The sequence below is a fragment of the Vanellus vanellus genome, assembly GCF_965231255.1.
Source record: "Vanellus vanellus genome assembly, chromosome: 5".
In the NCBI taxonomy this organism is placed as follows: Eukaryota; Metazoa; Chordata; class Aves; order Charadriiformes; family Charadriidae; genus Vanellus; species Vanellus vanellus.
This window is the reverse complement of record NC_138910.1, coordinates 26,492,690-26,508,845: the sequence shown is the minus strand read 5'-3', so window position 1 is coordinate 26,508,845 and position 16,156 is coordinate 26,492,690. Positions and strand designations below refer to the sequence as shown.

General features: G+C 37.0%; 1 protein-coding gene across 1 annotated transcript in view; it reads left to right on the top strand.

Moving 5' to 3' along the window:
* PDE11A (phosphodiesterase 11A) overlaps nt 1-16,156 on the top strand; it is a gene marked incomplete at its 5' end in the record, with an annotated part of 140,331 nt that overhangs the window by 10,207 nt on the left and 113,968 nt on the right. The window contains one exon of the mRNA XM_082483281.1: nt 8,829-8,987. Coding sequence (XP_082339407.1) covers nt 8,829-8,987 — 159 coding nt within the window. The remainder of the gene's footprint in view (nt 1-8,828; nt 8,988-16,156) is intronic.

Sequence of the window (16,156 nt, the reverse complement as noted above, 5' to 3'; positions counted from 1 at the left end):
GCAGGATGGCTTCCTATAAAGTCAATCGGAAGTACATTAAATCAAATTTGTCTGTCCTGTGTGGTTTGGTAGTACAATAATACTCAGGTTAACAATGCTGTCAAACATACTACTCTTACTGTCTACTTTTGATAAAACTTAGCTAACTCAATCAGTAATTAAAATACAGTATATTCAAAGAAATTTTGCTGCAGGTTTCCTGGTTTTATTTTCTTGAGCCCTTCCTAAGGGGGGGGTGGGGGGAGGCTATGCAGTGAACTGTAAAATATAGTAGGCGAGGTCTGTTAATTGAGCACCTCTTGTGTTCTTCTGTTCCGTGTGATTAAAAAGCAGTATTTTCAAATCATAAAATAATTGGAAATGGCTTTTCCTTGTAGCTGTAAGCTTTGGCCAAGTCATCTAGTCCATTTCACTAGATTAAACACTTTCTCCTTAGACTTTGGAGAAGGAAAACAGTGTCTTTGTCATGAAGACTTAATTCCTGGAAATGTCTTCAGGCAGGTTTCATCATTATTTGACTCTTAGCTGACATGGTTTAGTCTTACACTCTTTCTGTTCTAAATCATACTCATGTAAATTGTACTAGCTTTGTTAAGGATATAAGAGGACATATCACAGAATCACAGAATTATCAGAGTTGGAAGGGACCTCTAGAGATCATCTAGTCCAACTCCCCTGCTAAAGCAGGATTGCCCAGAGCACATTACTCAGGACTGCATCCAGGCGGGTCTTGAAAATCTCCAGGGAAGGGGACTCCACAACCTCCCTGGGCAGCCTGTGCCAGTGCTCTGTCACTCTCACCGTAAAGAAGTGTTTCCGTGTATTTGAACGGAACTTCCTGTGTTCTAACTTGAGCCCATTGCCCCTCGTCCTGTCACTGGGAACCATAGAAAAGAGCCTGGCTCCATCCTCCTTCAACCCACCCTTTAGATACTTGTACGCCATAATAAGGTCTCCCCTCAGCTTTCTCTTCTCCAGGCTAAAGAGTCCCAGCTCTCTCAGCCGTTCCTCATGAGGCAGATGCTCCAAGCCCTTAATCATCATATTTTTCTTTCCAAGTTCAAAGAGCTATCCTAGTTAAAAAAAAAAAAAAAAAAACAAAAAAAAAAAACACAATAAAACCTGTACTGTTACTAACAATATATGAACCATGTACTTAAACTGAAAATCAACACTGACATGCAGTTGGCAAAACTTTTATGCAGAAGTTAAAACTAGTTTCATTTCTAACATAACCTACTCCATTACCTCAAATCTTTTGAGAAAAGAAGAAATGTAAATTTAAGTAAGATAAAACAAGAACGAAGTACTTGTTTTGACTGTTTCATGGGAGTTTCAGAGACCCTCTGTGCCATCTTCTGTGGCATAGTGCATATCCTTAGAATCTTTTGAGAAAAGATTTTTTTTTTTTTTTTTTACTTTTTTCAGTTGGAAATGTGGAGGTTCTTTTATTAAATAATAGAAACAGTGACTTTTTAATGAGGTTTTTACCTTTTCTTCCTGGTCAGTGTGGATTATTTCTGTAGGCCTGCTCTAAGTGTAGCTCTTCAGGTTTAGTCATGATCCATGATTTTTATTTAGTGACCTCGGATCCGTGGTCAACTTGCTATTGAGATCAAAGACAAGAGGATTAGGCCCTAATGGATTTTTCTCTTGTTTGCTACTTTCATAATACAGCTAATTTGACTTTTTCCAGTCCTTGCCCAATGTCTGTACAGCTCTTGTAGTCAGATTTAAAGAGTAATTTTATGAATACGGAGGTGAATCCAGAGGACTTGACATACAGGAAATGGGCGTTATTTGTTTAGGTCCTGATTCAAATTGCTTGAAGCCTCAGGTGCATCAAGATAATGAGTATCTTATGAGATCAGAGCTCATAAGCATGGTCAATATTTCAAGTTTTCAGCTGATGCGATGAAGGTAGGGGATCTAGAAAAGCAAATTTGAATATATCAGCTCACTGATAAGAACTTATGCTGCTTAGAACTGCTGTTTCAGGCTCTAGCATTTCTGGCTCTTATGTTCTTGATTACTTTCAGATCACACTTTTAATGTTACCCTTGTTTACAGGAACTAGAAACTTTATTTTTTTAATGGAAGTTGAGATTCTGATAACATTATGTGATTCCAGAACCCGGGGGGGGGGGGGGAACGACGGACGGACGACCCAAAACAACTGTCTATACCTTAAGCTGGTCTTGTGTAGGATAAAAGCATGAAGATGTTTGGTTCTCATTTATTGACAGTCTTTAAATATGTCCAAAAAGAACTGGGACTGCAGTGTCACTGTGCAGACAGCTGAAATACCAGCACTTGGATTGATGAATCAAGCCTGCTCTCTTCTGTGTCTTGACTTGATTGAATATCACATTTTACAGGGTAATATTTCCCCAAAGACGAATTTACAATCAATAAATAACTTGAGACAAGGAGAAGGCTTATCCTACAGAATAACTGTTCCTTGCTGAAATTCTAGTTAAAAGTGCCTCAGTATTCACATTTTGAATGTCTCTGGCATCTAGAAATCTAATTATGTAGAACCAAAGCAGTAAAACCAACTGTTTGTTTTTAGTAATGTTTTAAACAGTCAGTGGAAGACTTTACTTGTAATTCTTGAGTGTTCTTGCATGAAAATACTGCCAGTACAATTATGGTGAAGTATATCTTGTACCTGGTCTGTCCCTAATTGCTGACTATAAGTCTTGATTATAAAAGAAATGTAAAAGCAAATGCTGTATCAGTACTACCAATGTGGATACTCTGTACTACCCAGGACCCTGGTGCAGGTGAGGACCCTGTCGTGTTGCAGGCTGTTCTAACATGTGGGATAATACAGTTTGTATCTCAAAGTGTTTGCAATCTGACAGAGGGCTTCTCTGATTTACCAGCTTTGTTATCTGTTGCTAAACAGGCCTCCTTACTCAAGGTTACTATCCTGTGAGGAGAGGTAGACATAAATTTTGTACAAGCTTCTCAGTCATCGCAGTTCACACTTGGGCATTGAGGTTTTTATTGATGCTGTTAAACCCAGTAAAACCTCTCAGCTAGGTCCTGCCACATACATCCTTTTATGACAATAAGTGATGAAAGAAGGCGGGTGTAGGGATAAAAGAGGTTTGGGACATAAGCAGGTCATCCAGTCACTCAGTTTTCTTAGGTGTATGTTGCATGATTCAACAATGTTAATATTGCCAGAAATGGTATCTTATTTTGTTTACTTACGTATCTTTCCTCATCAGTTTCTCAAATGTCACCAAACTAAAATTCTTGCCCAGTTTACAAAAGGCTAGGGATAGTTTCACTTCACATCTTGATGATTTTCAGTTTTTACTGAGTTCTTGTTGAGGCTTTCCTCAAAAGTGTTTCCTTTTTTTCCAGTTAAATGCATTAACTTTCCTATACTGTGTTTACTGGACCTTTAGTCTCTGCTCCAGAGATGTCTGGCTCTCCAGCATAATTTGATAATCTGATATCAGATGGCAGGAAGAACAAAATATGTTGTTGCATCCCTGTTGAATGGCATGCTTCTGGTACTAAGGCTGTCTGATTGCTCCAGGATCCCTGTGCTTCTTTTTCCTACTGTAGAAGTCCCAGCAAGACATACAAACAGGAAACTTCCAAAATCCACTTGAACAGAGAAGCAATATATCAGGAATGAGTTGTGCTTTAAAAAGCACTTCCCAGACATCTAATCCCTTCTGTGTCTATGGTTCTCCGTAGCATCCATTAAGGAACACTGGATTCATAGCTCATCATTAAATCTGTTCCTAACACTGACAGCTGTACTGTATGTGTCCTGTGTGCCACCATCACCTGCAGGTCAAACAGCGCTTTGTGTATTAATCTCAACACCTGTTGAAAAGGCGATGACTACATATGCCACAAGATTGTAAATTACAACTGGATTAAAACATGCACTGCAGTGGACCTTTTCACCTAAACAAAAGAAACTTCCAGATAAACACAAATGCATCTTCCTAATTTTTATGCTAGACCTCTGTTTTATCTTACAGCAATGTATCTCTCTTAATTGAGTGTATTCAGACAAATGAATTGCAACTCACTTTTGGTTTGTTCGACAGCTGTCCTTTTTCAGTTGAACTCCGCCTTGAAGGTTTACATCTTTTATAAGGCCCACAAGATGCAAATCAACAACAATATTACTACTTAAGGCATATTGGCATTTCAGTGTTTCCCTGTGTTGTTTTCCCCCCTGTTTTGCTTTGAACAGAATTAGTAGAGCAGGGACTGTTTCTTCAGTAACGCAAAGCCTATTGTCAATATTTCAGTAACAATTGCTAATTCTAAATAGTAGTTCATGCATTACCAAGAAGTAGTTGAAGAAATAATGTTTCATTTATTAATTGTTGAAGCCTACTGTATGATAATTGCATTTCACTTTCTTCCGTTGTAGAAGAACAATCCCTTGCTAGGCAGGATTCTGTACAGTGCAGAACAGTTCAGCTTCTATTAAAGTTGTTATAAAGTGTTTAGAAGCATGTGGAAAGATCACAAGATGATCAGGCAGGTCTGGAACCTTGATGCCATTATTAAAAACCATTCATCATGGGGGTTCTGGTTCTCCGAAGGAAGTTGTTAGGCACAAATAATTCAAGGGAATCTCATCAAAGCCTTATCAAAGACTGGATATTAGTAATCTGGTTTTATGGAGGCAAAGACTGTTTAATACGCTCCAGAGGCAGAAATAGGTCTAAGGAAGAACAACAACTTCTAACAAAGTTATAGAATTAAAACAGAACAAAAGAAAATAGTATAGTAAAAGAACCAAGAGCTTGGTATTCTGTGGCAGAAGAGCACTATAAACTGTATGTGAACACCACAGGTTATTAATTCCTTGTGGATGAAAGATATGTAAACTTGCAACAAGTAATAAAACAGCCAAATCTGTATGTTCATCTTTATGATGAGTGAGTGTGGAGCACTTCTAAATCATGTTTTGTTTTAGGTGACTAAACCAGTCTATTTCTATAGCATCTGCAATTCATAACAGGGAAATAAAAATAGAAACAAAATTGCTAGGGAAAAAATCTGTCAGTTTTTAGCATCAAAGATTTAATGAATATGTCTTCCTCATCACAATCAAATCTTATCTTACATTAAGGACTGTATGGATTGTTTTCAGCACCTGAGACAAATATGGATGCTATTTCACAGTCAATATTGTCTATTTTTTTTAAACAAAATGTATGCTTATTTTTGTAGAACAGCTCAGTTCCCTCATGTTAAGGGAGTCAGAACTGACTGTAACTATTGTCTGCAGCATAAATGCTAACTTCACCCTGGAGGAACGGAGCTGCTGCCAGTAAATACCAGTAATTCCCCTCCCTGGCTGATAGGAGAGCTGTTGAAGACTGTTCTCTAGCAAGATGAACAAAGATGCTGTTAGCACTACCTCTTCTGAACTTTACAGCCTCCTTTGAGTCACTTTTGTGATCTGCAGTTAGAATTGTATGGTGCCAGAGAATGGATTTCTGCACACTGCCATGTAAACAAATGACCCATGTTTAGTTCAGTTCCCTTTAGGTCTTGTCAATCTATATTGAAAGTCATTTTCCGCTAAGATTTGAGTTTTGCTCTCAGCTGTTTGCTTACTACAAATATTAACGTATTTAAGAAAAACTTCAGACTGTTTAATGATCAAAAGTACTATAAGCTCCTCTTGCTATTCTGGCAAGCATAGGAAGTCGTATGAAGAGGTATTTAAAAGATGTATTTAACACTTCTGTTTGTATATACAGTAATCTTTCTCCAGAGGTAACTAGCTGTGTGTATTCTGCAAGAGAAAGTTAAACAGCAAATCTGACCAATATATGCCTTGAGTCATGCCTTTAGCTAAGCTATATGCTGAGAATTATACTGGCATGTAGAAGAGAAGAGACATTCCTGTACTTGGTTTTCCAGAAAGAGCCGAGGTTTTATTGAATTTGTTTGAAAAAAGCATTTGTACCCCACTGGAATACTAGCCCATATAAGTCTTACTTGATGTACTAAATTTCAAGTGCAACGGATGGAAGTGGGGCCAAAAAGAGTCTCCATCTACTTGACAGAGAAATCCTGAGCATCTACAGAATATAGATGTGAAGTGGCAGCATGGCCTAGCATAAGAGTGTGTGTGTGTGTGATCATGTCACTAACACTAAATATCAGTCTTTGCTGGGTGTCATTCAGTAGCAGTAATCTAGAAAATGATGGCATTATTTTTTCAATGGTGATGAAATTTAATTTGATCTCAAGGTGTAATATTGCCTCCCTATGTGTATTTCTGCACTACTATTTATGTTTTTTAAGTTGGTAGTTTTTCATCTCTTACAATGTGTTAAATTCTGAAATTCCTACAAGTATTAAAGCACTTGGGTTTTCACTAAGACATGAGACACTACTTCTAGTGCTTTTGTGCAAAATGTTATGTCGGTTGCTCCTAAACCTGAACTTCAAATCCGAAGTAAGAACTGTCTAAATGCAACTTAATTAAATCTTTGATGCATTGGGATTGTCAGTACTACTGCTAGGACTTTAGTACCTGAATAGCTTTGGGGATAGAAATATATTTTGTGCAGTACTGTGACCCCACATAGAATAGGAATGGCAAGAAGTATGAAGCAATTCCAGTTTTATTAAAAGACTTGGATTTTGTGTTGAAAAGTGAAGTCCTCTTGGATGTGAAGCAAGCATTTATTTCTTATGTATATCCCTCAATAAATTCATGTAACCATAGGCACATTCATTGCCTTAGAAAAATTTTAAAATAACGAAATGCTTGCTGGTGTTACTTCAAAGAGCATCTTGTTATTAGTTTCTTTACTATTCAATATAAGTTACAAACATTTTTATTATTTGGTTGTAAGAGATTGATTTCTATCATTTTATTCTAAGAGGGGTCATGCTCACAGCATGTGTTCTGTATTTTTTAGACGGTGCATGCTTTATGATCACTAGGATTACACTGCATACTTATTCAATCATGATTTAGAGATTTTATATATGCATTAATTAAAATAAAAACTTCATAGTTCATTCTGTATTAACATTGTTGAAAAAAAACTAAATGTAAGTGGATTGAAAAGCATATGAAATAATACCTAAAAATTCATTGTAACAACAATAAAAAAATTTGTTGATGATCATATTGGATACCTTTTTTGGCCAGCAAAATTTTAAAATAAATAAAACCACAAGAAATTATACTTTCAAAATTTTTGAGTAAATGATTGCTACTGGCCACGTGAAGCTTAAGGATAAGCTTTTATTGTGGTGATTCTGTTGCTGTGTTCTGTTAACACCGATGAGTTGTGTTGTTAAATTTGCCCCTTAGAACACTACAGATTAATGAAAAATACTCTGGTTGATGTGTACTACATTTTAGGATTTTCAGACTACCCAGATGTTCACCCATGCTTTTTCAGCCTGCTGCACAATGATTTGGTTGGATGTTAGTATTGCGAGACAGTCTCCATGAAATCTTTCATTGTTTCATAGTTTAGGTAGTGTTTAACAAACATAAATCTGTGTTGCGACTTCATATAGCATTTCTGTCTGAAAATGATTCTTCCTGGTATTTCTCATGTACTAGTTATAAGGTGGTACAACCTATAACTTATGATGCACAAGAAAATTCAAAAGCTCTTGTTTGGTGCAGATATTGGGCAGTAAAGAGTAAGTACAGATCAGAGAGCAACCTGTATGTATGCTGAACTGCCATAAACTTCTGAAAAACAGGTAAAGACTTAGGGTGAATATATAGTGTCATGCTGGTATGCTCCCTATTTTATGTCAAAGTCCTAATTCTGCAACTGTCTGCGCTGTATACAGCTAGCGGACACCCTTAGGCCATTCCTGGGGTAAACATGGTGCCTTTGTAGCCAGAGATAGATCTGGTGTGTATGAAGTTCTGGACTGTGTGGCTCAGCTCCTCCTCTGCGTTTTCAATCAAGGTGGCACAGCACTCCTTCCAGTTTGTTATTTTTCATACAAATCCCATGCTTCATACATGTACTCTGAAAAGATACATCTAGTGAACTGCAAACAGCTTTCACTAGTGTGCCCTTCAGGGGAGCTCGGGGCTCTCACCAGTGCCCACAAGGGCCACATAGTCTTTCCTACCAGTAAAGCTGTGGGTAACTATCGGTGGCAATATAGAGAGGTAGTGAGCAAGCAGTGTCAATTAAGATTGATGAAACAGAAACTGATGGTGAACGTGTGGTGGGCAAGAACCAGACCACAGTGTTAGCCACTGATCGTTTCCTTATCTGCGTTGAAACCTGTGCAAGGTGGGTCTGACCAGCAGCATAGGCCTTGGCACTGGCCATAGATGTCTTTGAGCTGTGGAGGACCCTCTGCTTGCAGATGGCCTCAAAGCCATCAAAGAAGGCACAGTCATAGTGTTGAGTCGTGGGTGTAAGGAGCTTGTGCTTTGTCAAGGCCCTAAGTGTGTTATGCTGTCTATCACTTTTTTCTCTTCTCATATTATGCTCCTCACGTGTTTAATTTGTCTTCATTTTCCATGTTTTCCTGGTAGCTGATTTGGTAATGATCTTTTAGGTAGGTCATTCTTCTAATTGAGGTATGAATGTGGGACTTCAGTGAATACAATCATGTAATGGTAAGCCTTGGACTGATCTTCTGAGAAAACTCTTCCTAGTATCTTAACTGAGGAAAAACAGCTAATAAAAAATGGGGCAATAACAGAGAAGCAACAACATAACACTACTGAAAATACTATATAAGACATTAGGAAAATAAAGTACTTTATCTGAAGAAAGCTTAGATGTATGACATGCATGTTGATGCTTCCTTATTTTCTTTTGAAGGATCGACGCTTTAATGATGAGATTGACAAACTGACTGGATACAAGACAAAGTCACTCTTGTGCATGCCTATAAGAAACAGTGATGGAGAGATTATTGGTGTTGCCCAAGCAATAAATAAGACTCCTGGAGGTGCCCCTTTTTCTGATGATGATGAAAAAGTAAGATTACCTTTTACTTTTTTTTATATTTCTATTGTAACTCACTAGATTCTTCTAAAGATACTTAATCCAAATAAGTGAATGGTACAGCTCTTGTGTTAATGATGTTTTTTTTGCTTAACATAAAATGTATATTTTTGTTGTTCGCAACATAAAACATGTATCTGTTCTGTAATTGTGTGACATATTGTGGCTGAAACTGCAACTTAGTCGTCTCTAAACCTTATGTAGGATTTTTTTTTTTTCCATGTACTAGATCTTGATAGGAGGACTTTATTTTTGAGAACTTATCTGTAATAAGTTAGTGGGGAGGAAACTATCACAAAGACACTCCTAAGCTTGCTAATTCTAAAAATCGCCACCTTCTCCAAGTCCTCTATATGATATAAATGCCTGTAGCATATGCAAAAGAAACTTTATTTTAGAGGAGATAATGCACGTACAACTTTATGCTATTCTAAAATACAGCAAACTTGTAATGCCCATGAAAGGACCAAGAGGGCAGGAAGGGCACTAGGTGTGAAATATGAAGTGAAATTTGGAGAGTAAGGCGAGCTCAAAAAGTAGGAGAACAGAGGAAGCCACAAGGAGGGAACTTGAATTCAAGTGAGGAAAATAGGAAATAGGAAAGGGCTGTTGAAGGCAGATGCATACCACTGAGTGTGGAGGCAAAATGTCCATAAAGCCAAAAGATGACTGGGGAAAAGAATGGTAGAGGGCAGCAAGCTGGGGAGGAACAGAACAGCAACTCTCTCTGCCCAGGAGAGAGAAATGGCGTCTCCTTCAGGCATGTAATAGGGAAATATACTTCTGTGTATTAAAATAGCATTGAGTCTCATTTTTGTGGAAGTGTAGTTAGAGGCAGACTTTGCCCCCAAAAGCTCTTTATGTTGATTCAAGAGCAATTAATATTTGATGCAGAGCCATCACTGGTGTATTACATGTTGACATGTCTGTGCTATGACAAAAAGATGTTAAGTAATGCCTATTGGAAGGGGAAAATCCTATCTCATTGGTCCATGTAAATAGATGGAGATGATTTTTTTAGAATCAAGATAGCTTGACGTGAATGAAATGCATTATAAAGCTAAACTAATGGTGGCTTATAAAGGCTGTGAAATACTGCATAAATCAAACTTGTCTTCCATAGAAACCATAGTAATTTTATTTTGAGTACTACATGAAGTTGTTATTACATTATTATTTTTCCTTGTTACATACTTACAGCAATACATTTAGAACATTGTGCATAACCATTTCATAGTTTGAAACAATTGTTTGGTGAGAATAAGAATCTAAATCTTTACATGAATGTCTGTTAACAGCATCATACTCTGGTTTTCTGTGCAGTGGAAGTAATTCAAAATGGATTGCCTTTTTGAAATTTCAGTATGTGAAGAACCCTTTGCATCCAGGTGTGAAAATCTTTGCTAAGTGGAAATATTGTAAGTCGGTGCATTAAAATTGAGAGTAAAAAGGAGTACTAATTATTTTTACACCTTGTATTAGTTATCAGATGTCTTCCAATAGAAATGGTTATGAGCAAGTATTTCTTTACATTTTTATTAGGTTATTTAGCATAGCACAATCTTGCAATCAAGCGGAGGTCTTCCAGCAGTTATTGTTAGCAACACCTACTTACATGGGAAGAACTGGCTTGCTTGCTGTGTAACACTGTTTGCTTTTTGTGATGTTGAAACAGATTTCGGAAAAGCACTTTCTGATCTGATGTGCTCTTGAGCTGCTTGTTAACTTCTTGTTAAGCTTCAGATTCTTATTAAGACCTAGCCATTTGGATCCAAGTTGAAAGACTAGACGTGTTTGGATTATAATCTTTAAAGTATATTCATCAAATAAAAGGCGTGGATGATAAATCAGGCTAACAGTAAGAAAGCTTATGGTTTGACAGACTAACAATACAGACAGCTCAGCTACCCAGTTGCACATAATACCACAGAGCGAGCTTTTAAAAAAAAAACTTATGAATGCCAACTAACTGTGGTTACTCTTTACACCAACATTATTAGTAACTTTATAGAACTGAAAAAATAATTACAAGAAGAATACTTATTGCACTGTGTATGTATATCTGGCATCATCTCTTGGTAGATGTTTTCTTCTGAACATGTGTTGAGTTACAAGGAAGAAAGTCCTACTGCTGGCAGTATCGCCTATTCTAGCACCACATTACAGACAACTTTTCTGTGAGAAGCTTATAAAAACTTTCTTCCATTAAAAATTAGCTTTTAACTTCTGTTTTTTACAAGGTGTCTGTGTAACTGATTCTGCATAGTGATTTAGTTTGAATTAAATACCTTAAAAAATAACTCTCAATTTTCAGATGCTTTTTCAGACATCTGAAGTGATCCAGTACTTCCTAAATTGCTTCTTTATAAGTTATCTAAACTTGTGTAACTGTTAGCTTGCTGCTGAAGTACTTTTGATTCTTGAAAGTCTTGGCTGTTGAATATTGATTTATTAGCATACAGTACAAATCTGACAGTGTATTGCAAATGCAAATTGAACAAAATGAGACCTTCTCTGAACAGACTTTTTTCTGCGCTTCTTTTTATTAGTACTCTCTGTGTCTGTGTCAAGGGAATTTTGTTTGAAATGCGGCCTTTATCATGGATAATACATTAATTTATCATACATTCAACTAGCAAAATAGCTGTGTACATGTGAATTGTGTATTACATAAACATATTAATGTAAATATTTTATGCCAATACTGAGGCAGTGGCATTTGCTTCCATTCATGACTACTAAATATTATCTAAAATCAGCAAGTTGTCCATAATTTAATTGCTATCTTTATATTATTTTTACTAGTCATTTATATCACTGTTATAAGCCTGTATGTTAGCACTCTTGAAGAGTGTATTAAGTGGGTTATCAAATATAGAGTTTATGGAAAAATAAATTAGAATATAACCATTATTGTGCCCTGTAATAGATCTTAGATTTAATGAGGCCTAGCAGTCTGTGTGCTGTTATTTCCAAATCTGTGCTTTTAAGTTTCTTCACCCACTGACAACCTAGAAAGCACAATATACCTCTGGGAAGCAAGAGACACACACTTCCAGCAGAACACACAAGATTAGCAAATAGTTTTTTGTTGTAATATCAGCAAAAGTGGTTGTGAGGAAAAGGGGGCAAGTGAAAACTGGGAAATCCCTTTCAAAATGAGAAAAGATCTACCTGGGTGTTGAGATGGTTTGTGCAGAAAAGCAAAAGACTTTAGTTCAGCTTTATGTTGATGTTACAATTCCTGACAATTAGCAGCTTCAGAATGGTTAGAAAATGAAAAGGTAAATTGCTTCTCCTTTTCCTCTCCTTTAAACAAGCCCACTCAAAGAAATGTCAGTATCGTTTAAGTCTGACTCTTGTTTGCAAGTGTAAATTCTCTCTTAGTATTGTGCAAAGCAATTAATCTGTTGGGCTTTTTTTTTTTAAGCTACAGGACTATATTGTATAATGAAATGTCACTTGGGGGCACTACTGTCTTGAGTCAATAGGAAACAAAGAATTATGTTTTCAATTAGAATTAAGTAGATGTTAGCATCGTTTTTATGTACTCTTAGTTATTTTCAGGAAGTTAAGAGCAAATAAAATATTTAAGGTTTGAGGAGTTTTTAATGCTCCCAAGCTGTAACCAAGTTTATATTTTGCAACATGTAAAATGGAGTATTAGATTTCAAAGTTTTTCTAGTTTTGTTTTTCATGGCAAATTTTCAGGTTTTTCTTTTACATCTCTGACCATGATGATAATAACACAGCATTAATAATGAGTCTACGTGAATTTTCCATATGTAATGATTGTTTCCCACTGTCAAATTTCTCCTTTAGGTGTAAGGGATGTTTCAGCCGATTTATTGTTTAAGTGCAGAAGTAGACTTGACAGCCACTGACATGAGAGAAAATGTTCTGTTTATCACTGCGTTGTGTCTGCCCCAACACTAGTGGCTCATTTGAACAGACTGATTTCAGACACTTCCAGTTGGATGCAAGTGATGGTAGAATACCTGATTACCTTTCTATAGCAGCCATCACTATTACATTATGTTGTGTAATTGGTAAGTTTTTTGGAAGAATAGGCTGGTGGTGAACTTTTACACCTATCTTGCAAATGAAGACACCAGTTCATCTGCACAGATATAAGTAGGAAAATAAAAAAAAAAAAAAAAACCAAACCCTTGAAAAGAACTGTGTACCCTGCATGCATTCCCAGTACTGTCCTGAAGATTCATTTAAGTACTTGTGCTGTTTGCTGGTGAGTCATACTTGTTCCAGGACTGGTGGGAAACTCAGCCTGGCAAGATCTTGGTAGTCTGTAGTTTAGATTATTGTATGCCCTTTGGAGTCTTCTGAGATGCTGTGCCAAAACAACTCTAATCCTCCATCAGAGAGGTGCAACAAACAGCAGCAGCAGCTCCACTGTCACTGAAACTGGCGTCCTGGTTCTTTCTGGCTCTTATGTCCTCCTGGCCTTATAGAAGGGAATCGACTGTGGGGAAGCTACCTAGGACAGCCAGCTTGAATTAAATCCTGCTTGACTTGCTGAAAAGCAGTAGTTTGAATGCAGTTAGGTCGCTTCTGGGAGGGGGAAGGAAGAAATGGATTTGCTTGTCTGTGCTCTGTGGATAGTTTTATTAAGAAACACGTATATCTGGATTCCAGGATTCTGCTGGTGTATATTTGGTTTGTGGGGGCTTGAAAACATTGTTTTCTCATGTTCTAACACTTCTATTTCTTACATTCCTAATAGCAGCCCTGTAATTATAAATTGCCCAATTTTAATGTGTTCTTCTTGGTCTGTATTAGTTAAGGCTTAAATATATTCTATACCAGGTCTACCATAGTGATGGATGATTTGCAGGGATCTTGCTATGCCTGCTAATTTGTTTTTGGTGAGTTTTTGTGTGATGGGCTTAGTCATGCTGGCAGGTAGCAATTTCAAAGTCAGTTGGGACAGTTTCTTTACCTTAGGGAAGTAATCAACTGTAAATAAAACTACTATGGAAGGGAGTGATCCAGAACAGGCAAGCATCTCTGACTGTTGTGAAAATAATGACTCCAGCTCTGTGAATGTGTGGAATTTACAAAAAAAAGTCACCTGAAAATTATTTTGCTGGGTCCATTAGAAAGGAATGTAAGAAACAAATTAGGTAAAGAATTTTCTTTTGTGTTTCATAAATTGCAGTATGTGATGACCTCCTAACACATCTATCTTGGTTCTCTGAAAAATCTGCATGGCAGTGAGACTCAAAAAGCTATTATTTGAAATTGGCATAATCCTCAAAGGTATCATGTGGCCCCTATGTCACTTACATCCCCTGCAAGAGAAATTTGCTGAAAGAAGGCAGAAAATAACAAAGACATTTGAAGGATGAAGGTGCTGAAGTGCTACAACTATCTGGAAAAACTCTAATGGTCTATTAGACACAGTTCTTGAAAAGTACTTGCTACACATCTAAATTAAAATAAATCCCAGTAACTGAATTCTCTTGCTGGGGGAGTTTAAAGCCAATATTCTAGTGACAAATTGTTTTATCAAGGCAGCTTCATGCCGCTGGTTTGCAAACAGCACCAAATGACTGCTGTGACAAATATTTGAATGGACTTCTTTCAGTCTTGCATATGTTCAGTCATGCTTTCAAGTTAAGCTGAACGTCTAGGTTTCTTTTAAATTGCAGAACTCCATAAATGTACTTGAAACTTAACAAAAACATATCTGTATCAACACTTCTGTTTTGAAACTGGCAGTTAATATCTGAATTGGACGTCATAATCTCTGAGGTAAGGAAACATGTCCAAGATGTGTCTAACAGTGATATTTTAAAGAAATATTTATTTTTTTCGAATATAAATGTGTATTTTCCTAGGCTCAGGGGCTACTTTGTTGCTGTGTGTTTATGGTATGTATTACACTAAATCCTTGATACCTGTTTTGAGGCCTCTAGGTGTTCTCATAAATAAACACATTGTCAGATTTGGCATCAGGAAGGGTTTCTTTATAGAACAGTTCAGTGAAAATTTTAACGTTTGTGTGGTGTTGTTTTTTTTGTGGGGGCTGGGGTTCTGTTCTTGTCGTGTATGATGGTGGGAGTGAGGAAGGCATCTGGATTCTTCCTGCAATTGCCAGCAGGAATGTGAACCTGTTTTGCTCTTCCCATATTTCTTGTGCTTGTGTCTTAAATAATTAATGCAGAGAGACTTGAACAAATAAGAGCTCTTGTCCATAAATGTAGACTGTCATTTGGCTAATGTTTGTAGTATTTGACTCAAAGCTCAATAATCTAAATGGAAGGATCTCTGCTGACTTCATAGGCTTTTAAACATCAAACCTCTGTCCATTTAGAAATGCATAGGAGCATTTCATTAAATGCAGACCCTCAAATCTATTTAAGAAGCTTAAATTCATGTTGGTCAGAGCACTGTAAAGAGATTGTTTAGGGATCAGTTTTGGTGCCTGTATACTTCCACTGGATGCAAATGGACTCCGATAGGCTGAACACAGTTTGTGGCAGACTGCTGTTGATCAAACGCCTCTCGGATCTCGATTAACTTTTTTTATGTCTAAAAAACTGACTGCTTAAGTCCTTTTGTGAATGTTCATTGAAAAGTCAGAAAACTGGAGAGGTTGTTATGCCAACCCTCCTGCCCCCAGGACAACAAAGGTCAGATTCTTCCTCAAGTTAAGTTTTTATCTAGAAGATATTCTAGAGTCTGAAGTTGCCTCTGAGCTTACAAAAGGTGACTAGTTTTAGAAACGGTAGTCAGTCCTGGAAACTGAGCCATACAAAGAGCCATGAGACAGAATAAAAATTTCATAATATTTGTTCGATGCTTGTGGTCAAAACAATCTGGTTGGCACACAGAAGAACCCTGTATGCATTTCTTCCCATATTGGGCCTCATCTCTGTTCAGCTCTGCAAGAACTGTGTTGAATTTAATTGCAGTATGGGAGCTGCTCGTTTCATGTACCTAAAGTTGTGGGGGGGTTAGTTAAATCCATCCAGTAGATACATAAAGATCATCTAATGTATCTCGGATTAACTATTTCAAATAGATTAGAGTATCACCAGGGTAGCACTGTAATGGTTATTGTAAGGTGGCCTCTGCAACTGTGTAAGGACTTAAGATGTTTTCATTGTCTAAAATGCAGA